This window comes from Lepisosteus oculatus, chromosome 21 (assembly GCF_040954835.1).
Source record: "Lepisosteus oculatus isolate fLepOcu1 chromosome 21, fLepOcu1.hap2, whole genome shotgun sequence".
In the NCBI taxonomy this organism is placed as follows: domain Eukaryota; kingdom Metazoa; phylum Chordata; class Actinopteri; order Semionotiformes; family Lepisosteidae; genus Lepisosteus; species Lepisosteus oculatus.
In genome coordinates this window covers 7,021,066-7,032,604 of record NC_090716.1, presented here as the reverse complement: position 1 = coordinate 7,032,604, position 11,539 = coordinate 7,021,066, and the positions used below count along the sequence as shown (strand labels likewise).

General features: G+C 37.1%; 2 protein-coding genes across 3 annotated transcripts in view; both read left to right on the top strand.

Annotated features, from left to right (window-relative positions):
• The first annotated feature begins 2,253 nt into the window (after positions 1 to 2,253).
• htatip2 (HIV-1 Tat interactive protein 2) lies at positions 2,254 to 8,014 on the top strand. 2 transcript variants are annotated; one of them, XM_006642637.3, is made up of 6 exons: positions 2,254 to 2,460; positions 3,854 to 4,043; positions 4,357 to 4,464; positions 6,196 to 6,333; positions 6,639 to 6,700; positions 7,161 to 8,014. In XM_006642637.3, the coding sequence occupies exons 1-6, from the start codon at positions 2,345 to 2,347 to the stop codon at positions 7,384 to 7,386; spliced, it is 840 nt and encodes a 279-aa protein (XP_006642700.2). In that variant the 5' UTR covers positions 2,254 to 2,344; the 3' UTR covers positions 7,387 to 8,014. The 2 variants fall into 2 exon arrangements, with proteins under 2 accessions (XP_006642700.2, XP_069037806.1); XM_069181705.1 differs by having other exon boundaries at positions 2,394 to 2,460; positions 3,837 to 4,043.
• Positions 8,015 to 9,077: 1,063 nt separating this feature from the next.
• The window catches only part of prmt3 (protein arginine methyltransferase 3), a 44,562-nt gene continuing 42,100 nt past the window's right edge, over positions 9,078 to 11,539 (top strand). Inside the window, exons 1-5 of the mRNA XM_006642638.2 lie at positions 9,078 to 9,125; positions 9,445 to 9,562; positions 10,561 to 10,643; positions 10,780 to 10,829; positions 11,153 to 11,255. Of these exons, the coding sequence (XP_006642701.2) occupies positions 9,107 to 9,125; positions 9,445 to 9,562; positions 10,561 to 10,643; positions 10,780 to 10,829; positions 11,153 to 11,255 (373 nt within the window). The 5' untranslated portion in view covers positions 9,078 to 9,106. The remainder of the gene's footprint in view (positions 9,126 to 9,444; positions 9,563 to 10,560; positions 10,644 to 10,779; positions 10,830 to 11,152; positions 11,256 to 11,539) is intronic.

Sequence of the window (11,539 nt, the reverse complement as noted above, 5' to 3'; positions counted from 1 at the left end):
AATATCTTCTGACATTTTCAAACCTACCATATTTATGGAGATTCACAAAGATTGAATGTGTGCTGCTGCAAGTTTGATCAGAACAACTGTCCATCTCCTGACACAAATCGATGAATGACAATGAATCAACATGTGCAATTGACATAAGTTCAGCTGAAGTCTCTTCCCTGCAGCTGACTGCAATTAATACCTACTGACAAGAACAATGACTCAACATTTCCCTTTCATAAAAAAGCAATTAGTGCTGCCTCTTTTATGTGAATTGTAAAGATCATGGTTCTGAATTTTAAGTGGCTGTAGGTGAACTTTTGATGTTGTGGACGGCAGGGGACATTATTTTTTCGATCACATTTTTTTTTTCTGCAGTGGCGGTTGTCCAGTAGTGGAATAGTGACCTTAATTTTTTTTAATTTCATATGCTGTCACTTATTTCCTCTCTGGTTGACACTATGAGATACATATTTGCTTTGTAGAATAATCTCATGCTGCAATTAGATTAGATTAGATAGCTGCAATAGTGTTTTAATGCCTTTGAATTCTATATCCATATATACAGAAATAATAAAATTGTTCAGTGATTAATTGTTATTAATTTTCCTCATTCTGTAGAAAAATGGAGAAACAGTCTTTAACCAATATTTTCAACAATATTAATTGAAAAAGGGTACAAAAGTTGTATTTGTGTCAAAGCAAATTTGAACTTCCATATATAACCAAATAATTTAAATAGCTCATGCCTTGCAAAAGCATTTTAACTTATAGAAAGGCACTCCCTTTAAACAGAAAAAGATGAGGTGGAAAGAGTTTTGTGTTTCAAGGAAATGAGTAGAAAATTATTTTTCCTGACTTTTGTCACATTTCACACTTATTCTTCGTTTGTGTGGATTGGGGAACAGTTCAGTTAAACCAAGAAAAAAACATAATGACCCCAATATTCATTATATAAAAGATGAAAAATACTGAACCATGAAATGGATTCCAGAAGTTAGACTTCTGGAATCAACAACAGCTTAGCCTTATGTTAAGAAAGCAAATGGCACATGATCTAAGACTGAATAAAAGACAGCTGCTAGGAAGTACCGTGGACGTTAAATTAGGAACATGACCTAAAGGGAATAGAAGAACTCAAATACAAATCCCATTGGTGACTCCTTGAATTGTGACTATGTTACTGTGGCCATTCAGAACCATCCCTCCATTTTCTGGCCACTTCTTCCAATTCAGGGTCACAGGGGAGCTGGAGCCCATCTTGGCAGGCCAACGACCGCAAGTCAGGGTACACCCTGGGCGTGACACACAGGCACAAACACCAGGGCCAGTCTTCCCGGAAGCTAGTTAACCTGCCAGCATGTTTTTGGACTGTGGGACGAAGCCTGAGCACCAGGAGAAAATGGGGAGAACATACAAACTCCACACGGATCGCAGACGAGGCTGCAGAAGTTCACCACTGATCCACCAGGCTGCCCTTATTCGGGACCCTTTCATGCAAAACTGCTGCTTGGTCTTTTATTTCCAGAAACGTCCTTCACTGATTATTAATGATGTTCTTTCACATCACCAACGTTTTCAAGGGTACAGAATATATAGATGATTAAACAACTTATTGGGTCTTATCAGGTAAAGTGCCAAAGGTACCCTTAACAGACAGACTTTCACAACCACAAGTTCCCAGGTCTAAGCAACAGTTAATCATTGAGTCCAGAAACTTGAATAATTCCAGTTTTCTGCAAAGCAGAAACACGAGAAACAGAAATTGTCATGCATGAAAAATTGTTATTGGAAATAAGTCTCAATCCAAATATTATTTTTAATTTATTTATTTAAATATTTAATTTTTTATTTGAAACAAAGTCTTTTAATTCTAAATACGGCATGTTATAGTTCCTATAATTTTTCCTTTCTCCCCTCAGATACCATTATAAACTGCAGGCATTCTATAGAAGCTAAATTATCACATCTGAACATAAAACGCATGTTGTCATCACTACGTATGAATAAGTCTAGTAATTACCATGAATGCTTATTGAGTTATTCATCTCAGTTTAAAACCTAGCAGGCAGTGGTTAGAGATAACACTACAGAAAAAAAATATGATTTAAAATAGTTGCACATATATTTTCAGCATCAAAAGAGTTTGCTCAAATTTTCTCTTAGCACTTCGCAATGAATTACATCCAACAGAGCCCACAGGCGCAAAGCGCCATCTGCTGACTATATTCGAAAATGACATCTTCACAAAAGGCGCATGCTCGCTTATGTTGCGAGAGACAAACAGGAAGACATGAGAGATCGTGACTCAGGCGTGATTGCCACAAAGTAATACATGTTGTAACAAAAATCTGTTATGAAACCACGAAAATCCAACTGTAGAATAATAGCTGGCTTCCTGACTGTTTTAATTGTTTTGCTTGCTGCTGTCTTAAATCATTTGGAGACCTCTGAGCCGACCGCTCTTCCCAGGTACAGTACTGTAACTAACAACCATGAATTAGAAGGGAATAGGTAAAGGTCATGCTGAAAGGTAAGGAAACACAACATTTTGTTGTGGGGCCTTCTTCAGGACACCTGAAGAAGCGTTAAACCGTGTGTAATGACCAAATTACTATCGCCTGGTTTTGTTTATTGCTATCGTCTCTGCTGTGTGAAATAGAATACAATAAGAGAGGTGGCCCAATAAAAAGTGATGATATCAAGAAAGTCCACGACAACGGAGCCCACAGATTGCTCATCATGGGAATCCGCCATGACGTGCATTTCGTCTTTTAGTGTTGATCGCTGAACGGTGTGCACCGACCTCTGCCTGTCTGATGAAGATTGCTCCCCTTAAGGCTCGAAATGCATATGGTCACAAAACTCTCAACTGCAACACAGTAACGCCCAACTTGTAAACATGTAACGACGTCTCGCTACCAGTGAAGTGATATTTGTAACATTATTCAGACAATTATTTGGGTCCGATACAGAAATGTTTCCTTTAGGTAGTACTTAACTATTTACTTTGCAGGGTGTTAATTAAATAAAGTGAAATAAAACTATTTGTCTCACACGAGCACTGTATGGTGTAAAAAATAAATGTTGTAATTGAACAACGATTGGAAAATTGTTTAAAGCATTTAACTGAGATGCTAAATTAAATAGTATGCTATTCCCTATATACACACCTATAGTTGCGTAAACGAGCTTTTCATATGTTTCTTACTGTACGTTTTAAGTTATTAGTTGGCATTAATTGGAACATAAGTACAATACATGTTTAGTTATTTTGTTTTAATTTCAGCAATTATAAATATTAAGTTGATGCAAATAAGAAAAAGGAGCTGGAAAACTAACAGACTAGATGCTGATGTGAATCAGAATGTTATTTCATTTATACTGCAGATTGTACATGTTTAGTTTAAATATGATATGAAACAGCACATCTTGCTACATAAAAAGGCTACTGATGAAGCCTTCTCTATTGCACGTAGAGGTTAATGTATTTAGTTCCATTTGAGTAGTGACCTTATATAAAAGTTCCCAGAACTCTGAAGCTGTTTTGCAATTCTATGTTGATGTTTGCTAATGAACACATTTACATTAATGTAAACTGACTGATGTTTATATGCAAGTGAGGCATCCAATAGTAGTGTAAAACAACAATAAAACCACACATTACAGTAAATAGAGTGTTAATTATGTGCCAGGATGCTGCAGTGTTAAGGAGTTTCAGTGTTGCTTGACAGGATGTCGTAACATAAGAGCACAGACAGTAAAATATCAGTTAGTCTCATCCCTCTGAGGTACATACTGAAGCAATGAGTTATAACTGCATTTGAATTCAACTTTGTTATTGTAAGAAATATTTCCAATACAGAATGGCAGAGGACATGAAGACGCTAGAAGAGAACTTCAGACAGAAAAACAAAAGCTGTTTCATTCTTGGGGCATCGGGTGAGACTGGCAAAGTGCTGCTGAAAGAGATTGTGACCAAGCAGATCTTCTCAAAGATCACCCTGATCGGACGACGAAAACTGACTTTCGAAGACAAAGGTTCTGAAAACTTAGTAAGTCAAAGAAATAATGCATGTTCAAAAAGCTGTAAATAGCATTTTCATTTGTTTCCTGCAGAGTTTTGACGAATGCCTTCATTTTGGAATATAAACGTGATGAACCATTTTTACCTCATTAAAAAGTCAAGTCTGAGAAAATAAATACGATTTTTAATTAGAGGTTTTTTGAAAGTCTTGCTCTTTACATTTGTGGTTTTTCCATCCAGCAGATGTTTTGTGAGCTCAGTCCCATAACAGGTAGTCAAAAGCATATGAGGGAACCACAAATCAAACAGTATAAATAGTGGGAGGGCTTTTTTTTCCTCAGGTTCAGGAGGTGGTAGATTTCGAGAAGCTAGATGACTATGCTGCCGCATTCCAAGGTCATGACGTTGGCTTCTGCTGCTTAGGAACAACAAAAGCCAAAGCAGGAACAGTAAGTTTTTTTTTTCCTTTTATGATCTTAGAAATTTAAATTACACCTCATACTGTTTTTGTTATTTTGTCTGCTCTCAAAAACTTTCCCATGGTATAGATATACCCATGAGATACTACGAAGGAGTTAAAACTAGTGAAAACATCTATACTGTATTTGTTTCCTATCGTTGGTTATGGCCTCATTTCTCTTGTAATATCTTTGCATCTTAGAAAGATTCCCTAGAAGCTTTGTGACTTCTCTAACAGGGTGTCTGCCTGATTTTTGTTTGGTGATTATAGTTATTTGTATGGTTATTAATAAAGCAGCATTTTAGAATTTAGGCTGAATTGATTTTTTTTCAACAAAAGCAGTAGGTCAATAATAAACCTATTCAGAATGTTAACAATCACTCATGCATAAAAAAACAGCTTTTAAGTCTTCGTATTCTTTTTCAAATTAAAAAAAGGAAGTAAAATAACGTGGCACAATGCGGTCAGCATCTCATGAAGTGTAGATTGATGTTTTGTTCCATAGGCATCGTTTGAATAAAAAAAAACGGTGTGAAAAAGTTTCCTTTTCAGTGCACTGCTGGCTGTTGTTAGTGCCTGGCTGTCATGGAATTAGTGTGTTATACATATTCCTGAGAAGAAGGATGTAGTGTCAGGAGCAGAATGCTTCAACTCTGAACTGGCATTGTGCAGTGGAGTCGTGAAGCGTATTAGAGCTAATGTATTTGAAGTTTAAAACTGCTGAAAATAGATTCACATACATACTCATTACCTCTTTAGAATGTTAGTGGAACACAAGACAGTCATTGTAGCTTTTTTTTCTTCTTTAACCTTTTAAAAGCTGTAGAAATGCCTGCACCCGAAAGATGTGAAATTTCTTTAGAGTGCGGAGTCCATTTGTTGCTCATAAAACAATATTTAGGTTGATGTGGGGCAGTGCGTGCGTCACCTTCCTGAATAGAGCCCATTGAGCCTGGCTGAGGGCTCTGCTGCGGGGCTATGGGGTGGTAGCGTGGGTACTTGTGTATCAGGGAGGGGTTGTCAGTTGTTAGTAGGAGTGGTAGAAAAAGAAGCCGACGGCGTCCTCTGCTTGGGTTAGCATTGAGGTGATCTAACTGCATAATCGGATTGAAAGTGAGCCATGGTATTTATGTCAGTTCACATTTCATCAAATGGTCGCACTGAATTAGAGTCGACAGTACAGAAGGCTAATCCAGAACTAAAGCCAAAATAATTAGGGGCTCGATTTAATCCACTCTTCATTATACAGGCCCTTGAATAACATTAAAATGAGGCAATGCTTTCACTGGCAGGGCAGCGTCGAAAATTTCGAATGCACCAATCAAGTTATGGGTACAATTCTGTCAACACTTCAGCTCTGCGGAGCTGTGGGCAATGTTTTAAAATACATCGTGGTAACGACATGTCTGCAGTGGAGAAGTAGAAAATAATCTTGAGGTAGTAAAGAAAAGAATCAGTCCAGGAGGTTCAAGCTATATTTTTGATGGAAACACTAAAGCTTTAAGAGCTTCGTCTATTCATTTGTACCTGTAACACATACTCATTCCATTTAAATCCATACTGGGCTTCAACATAATATATTGAAGGTATTTTGTCACATTTTAAGTTTAAAAATCTTCTCCGTTTGCACAATTTACATCATTGTTTACTCCCATTAGTGTCTGAAGAGAAAAGATGTTGTGTAGTTGATCACAATTCCCTGTTTGTTTCTTTTAAACAGGAAGGTTTTGTACGTGTGGACCATGACTATGTTTTAAAGTCGGCAGAGCTGGCAAAGGCTGGTGGTTGCTCCCACTTTACTCTGGAGTCTTCAAAAGGAGCAGATAAAAACAGTGGTTTCCTCTACCTGAAAGTAAAGGTCTGCAACAGATATTTTTTATAAAACCTTTTGAAAAGCTTAGCATTTATTCTATTTCTTTATATCTGTGAGATATGGAAACCTTTTTAAAGATCAAAATCCTACACCTTTCAAGATGGCTTTGGGAAATTTTGCTTTTACTGTATAATCATTTTTTTTGCTTAAACCACAAGAGAATTTCTTAATGTGTATCAATCTAGAATTACTTATCTGTAATCCTTTGGTCTAATTTTATTTTTATTATATTTTTCATTGGCCTTGAGTTCCCATCTTAACATTTGTATGTTTGTATTTTTGTTTTTTAGGGCCAGGTTGAGGCTGATATTGAGGAACTTGGCTTTGATAGATATTCAGTCTTTAGACCCGCGTAAGATTTTTGTCAAATTTCTGTAATTTCCAAGTACAATAAAGATATTCTGCATTAACAAATATCTTAAACTATGATATTTCTAAACACATTAATTTAGTTATACACTTCATGTATATAGTTTAGTACATTATATGAAACTAGTCTGGTATCATATCATAAATAATGTAATTGAAAATTAGTGGCCTAATAAAATTACCCTTTGCTCAATACTCATGATCAGATTTCCATAAAATCAGCTTTAAAAAAAAGCATGTTTCAGTGCATTTTAAAATTCTATAGCTTGTGCTTTACAAGACTGCACTGAACCTGAAGAGTTTCGTTACATAATATTTACTTTGTAAACTACAGCTAGCAAGACGTAATGTGAATATGAGAGGTGCATTGGTACTGTATTCATTTCTGTAATACTGAACATGGACACCCTAAGAGTGGACAATTCTTTTTTTTTTTCTTGCAGAGTTCTTCTGGTTGACCGACAGGAATCTCGACCAGCGGAGTGGTTAGCTAGGAAGTTTCTCGCCCCCCTTTCCCTCGTGTTCCCCACGGCCTTGTCGATACCGGTTACAACAGTGGTCAGGGCTATGGTGGTGAACGTACTCATGGAAGGAGAGAAAAAAGTGGAAATATTGGAAAACAAAGACATCTTTAACCTGGGAAAACTGGCAGAAAAGACAGAGAAATAACACAAGGTGGAAAACCAATCCATTAGGGGTGTGTGCAACATGCCACACGAACTGTGATGGTAAGTGGTCAGGATGTATTTGGAATCTTTCCCACACAGCAGTGAATTCTTAGTTACTATTGCTTTTCCAGACAGTCAGAATAAATGAAAAATGTCATGTGAAAAGCACTTTTATTACCACCGCGTTGCAGAATATCGGATTATTTTATTACAATAACGTTTTTATTTTTTAAGTGGGGAGTGTCAGCCATCATTAACATTTGATTAGTGTTTCAGAAGCAGCACTACCACCTTGTAGCCTGATTTCGGGGGTCTGTAGTAGGTTGGGGGGCCACTAAGGAAAACCAGGTTGCCATTGTAAGTGATTCTGGTGGAACAGCAGGGGACATGGGCACTGTGCTGTAGCAGGTGCTGTTCTCCCAGTGTAATTTCTTGCTTGCCCACCAGTCTGCTGTGCAGCTATGTTGGTGCACTGATACCACAGTTGTGTGTTTAACATGGGAAACATGACAATATAAAGGTTTGGGGTTTTACATGTGTGCTCAGTTTTATGTGTGGGGATCCAAAAATTGTTTTTGTATTACATCTGTTGGATTATTTGAAAATGAATAAATGTGTTGTAAAACTTGTATATGTGTTGTTTTTTTTATTTGGAGGTAAATAATGTCAGCAAACTAGTCTAGTTAAAATAATGCATGTGTGTAATGCATTCTCTGGAGGTCTCTGTATCTTGGTAAAATTCCTTGTTTGTGTAATGTGTCATTTTCTGAAAATAAAGGGATTTTTTAAAACAGAATTTAGCACACATACTTGAGCAATATTAAGCCTTTTTGATCTAATGTCAGGGTTTTTAAAAAATGTTAGTCATATTACTTTATCAATGGACAATTATTCTAATTACTTTTCACAATATTTCTTAAATGATTGTATATGAGTTTATTTAATCTGAATTAGGAGTATGTATAAAAGGACATTTCGATGAGTAATACAGCGAAGAGGATCTTTTAAATTCATTTTGGTGTTCTAAATAACAACCCAAACATACATTTTGAAATCAAAAGAAATTTACAATATGAATACAGTTAAGTGAAAGTTTCATATTGGCTTTGATTCTCCATAATCATAATTATCCAGAATTTTTTAGGTTTGGTGTAATTACAGTATTCTCAATTTTCAAGAGCAACTAGCACCAGTCAATAAACTATGCAATCTCAGTAACATAATTAACTTACAGGTGTCCCTAAATAAATTGAAATAAAGACCAATTAAATTCTTTCATGTGCCATTCTGAGAACAATCAAATGAAACATGAGCTTCTTCCTCCAAACATTTAAAATACACTCTCCAGACATTCACAAACTAGAGTAACTTACATTACTAAAAGGCCTCCCTATGTCTTAACCTTCTTTTTGGACTTAAAAATTATGACCATATATTTATTCACACTCCAAAACAGAATGCACACCCTTCATGTTTTACAGTTTGTGATTTGATATGCTCTGACTTTTTATTTGGATTGTTTTTAATGCAAACCCTGCACTGTAATCTAGTTTTGTAGGCTTTGCTGGGCCAGTTGGTACAGTAGAAAGTATGTGACTTTTAACTCGCTTAATTACACTGTAATGCGAAATAGCACCACGACGTGTTGGTTGGCGGAACTGCAGTTAGTGAAATAAAGCTTGTGACCCGGAAGCAGCTGCTTTTGTTGGAACTTCGGAATCATGATGGCGCATTCCATCGGTAAACACGTGAAATTGTTACACACTTCAAAATATACATTTTTCTTACAACTGTAGTAGTTTATGGCGAACATGTAACACGCAACCAGACTTTATATAAAACAGGGAAGATTTATATAAAGAAAGATGGATCCAAACAAGAAAAGGGACTAAGTACTGGATGCTATTGAATACTTAAAGGAATAGCGTTCGTTGTTTAATGGTCGTTATGGAAAGTAGAGGCACTGCTAAGAATGGAAATGCAGTAGGTTGGATCTTAAATGTGGCGAACGTAATATTGCTATCGTTTGTTCTGTTTTTGATATTGCGATGTTTTTAAGGTGAAAATGAAGAAGCTTTTGATGAGATGCCAGAACTGTCGGATAGCGAAGACGAGGATGCGTGGGAAGATGAAGTTGCCGAAAACGAAATAAAAGTCAACTGTTTGTTTTGTGACAGGTGAAATGTACTTCTCTATCTCTTCTATGCAGGTGAAACTTTTTTTTAATTGTAAGTTTTAAAATGCATATAAATAGCGGGGAAGTAATTGTTTTTAAACACAGCTTCATTTAGAAATGTCAGTACATACAGTACGTTTTGCTTTACTTACATGTTAAAAATGAACGACTCTATCTTTAGAGGAAGAATATGAAACCTCTTCTTTGAAAACAATAATGCGTTTCAAGACGATACACAATAATATTTGAATTCACTTTGCTTTTTTTATTCAAATATTAAGCACTAAACGGAAGAAGGTACAATTAGTAATATAGCTAAAAGGTCATTTTTAATATTGTAACGCAACGGGGGCTCAGGCGGGCGCCCTTGCCGCATTTGGTCGGCCCCATCCCGACTGGAGGCTCGAACCCGGGACTTCCGCGTCTCTCTGCAGCGACATAGCCCCGTGAGCTAAAGAGAGATCTCTCCACAGCCCAGTAGCTGTGGTCCTGCTATCACAGGGAAGGGCGGTGACGTCACCCGCTCTGGTATGCCGGCTCTTACACACAGTGCTTGTCGGCTGTAAGCGTTACACTCTCCCCCGCTTAAATCGCCGTTCCCCGGCGAAGGGCTATCCCATCCCACTTCTAACACCAATGTAACGCAACGGGGGCTCAGGCGGGCGCCCTTGCCGCATCTGGTCGGCCCCATCCCGACTGGAGGCTCGAACCCGGGACTTCCGCGTCTCTCTGCAGCGACCTAGCCCCGTGAGCTAAAGAGAGTTAGCTCACAGGGCTAGGTCACTGCAGAGAGACGCGGAAGTCCCGGGTTCGAGCCTCCAGTCGGGATGGGGCCGACCAGATGCGGCAAGGGCGCCCGCCTGAGCCCCCGTTGCGTTACAATATGTAGTTGATTAGCTTACACCTGTACATGGGTTCACTGCCTTTTTTCTTTAACATATTTTTTGTCACTGTTTTCAAATGTAAATTTTTAAAACGTGTTTTCCTTGTTTTAATTAGGTTGTTAAATTCTGTCCAAGATGCTTTCTCCCACTGTAAACTGGAACACCATTTTGACATTGTCTCAGCAGTGCAGAAACACAGTAAGTGATCAATGATATAAATGTACTCCTGCAAATTTGTTTGTAACCATTTCAATGTTAGGTCACATCTATTGTATTATAATGTGGTATGAATGAATTTGGTTTAAATTAACTTGAGGTATTTTGTCCTTTACAGAACTAGATGACTATGGCTATATTAAGTTTATAAACTACATTAGATTGATGGTAAGTGTATGGGACTGTTAGAATTTACTTTGTTTTCATATTATATATATTTCGTATAGGTGTATGGTTATGACAATGCTTTTGCCATTTAGGATTTTAACAGTACTGTAAGTGCATCTTTAAAGAGGACACAGTTAACTGCTATTAACATTCTTTAAGATAATTAAAATGGACCTGGTTTGTGTTCTGTAACTCTGTTTTGTGTTATTGTATTATCATGAAGGAATTATGTAGGATCTGTTAAAAAGATAAGTTGTATTCAGCGTCGTCAAGAGAAGGACTCCTGTAAATATGACTCGTGGTATTTATTTTTTGATTTGTAGAAATGCACCCCAGAGAGTATAATGTCAGTCTGTGATACTGCTCCATGGAACGGTGATGAATTCATGAAACCAGCTTTGCAGGATGATCTACTTCTCCAGATTGGTATGCATTTATATGTTTGTTGATGCTTTTTCATTCACACATCTGTACTCCTTCTTGCTAGTTTTGATACAGTACTCGTAACATACACCCCAAATAATTTAAGATTTAGCGTTCTTGCTATGTTTCTTGAAATATTTATTTTTAATTTGTGTATGATACGAGAGAGAGTGTTCATCAGAGACCCCTTAGCCATTCATTAACCACTTACAGGGGTAATCCTCTTAAGAAGTCCTGTTTTTTGCTTGACTAGTGTTTGAAAACACATTTTATGATAAATTATTTGT

What these genes read in the sequence shown, in the direction of transcription:
- htatip2 (XM_006642637.3), top strand. Translation starts at nt 2,345, where the DNA reads ATGAAACCACGAAAATCCAACTGTAGAATAATAGCTGGCTTCCTGACT. An exon ending in CAAAAGCCAAAGCAGGAACA is followed by an intron (nt 4,465 to 6,195) that starts GTAAGTTTTTTT and finishes TCTTTTAAACAG; the next exon opens with GAAGGTTTTGTACGTGTGGA. An exon ending in TCCTCTACCTGAAAGTAAAG is followed by an intron (nt 6,334 to 6,638) that starts GTCTGCAACAGA and finishes TTTGTTTTTTAG; the next exon opens with GGCCAGGTTGAGGCTGATAT.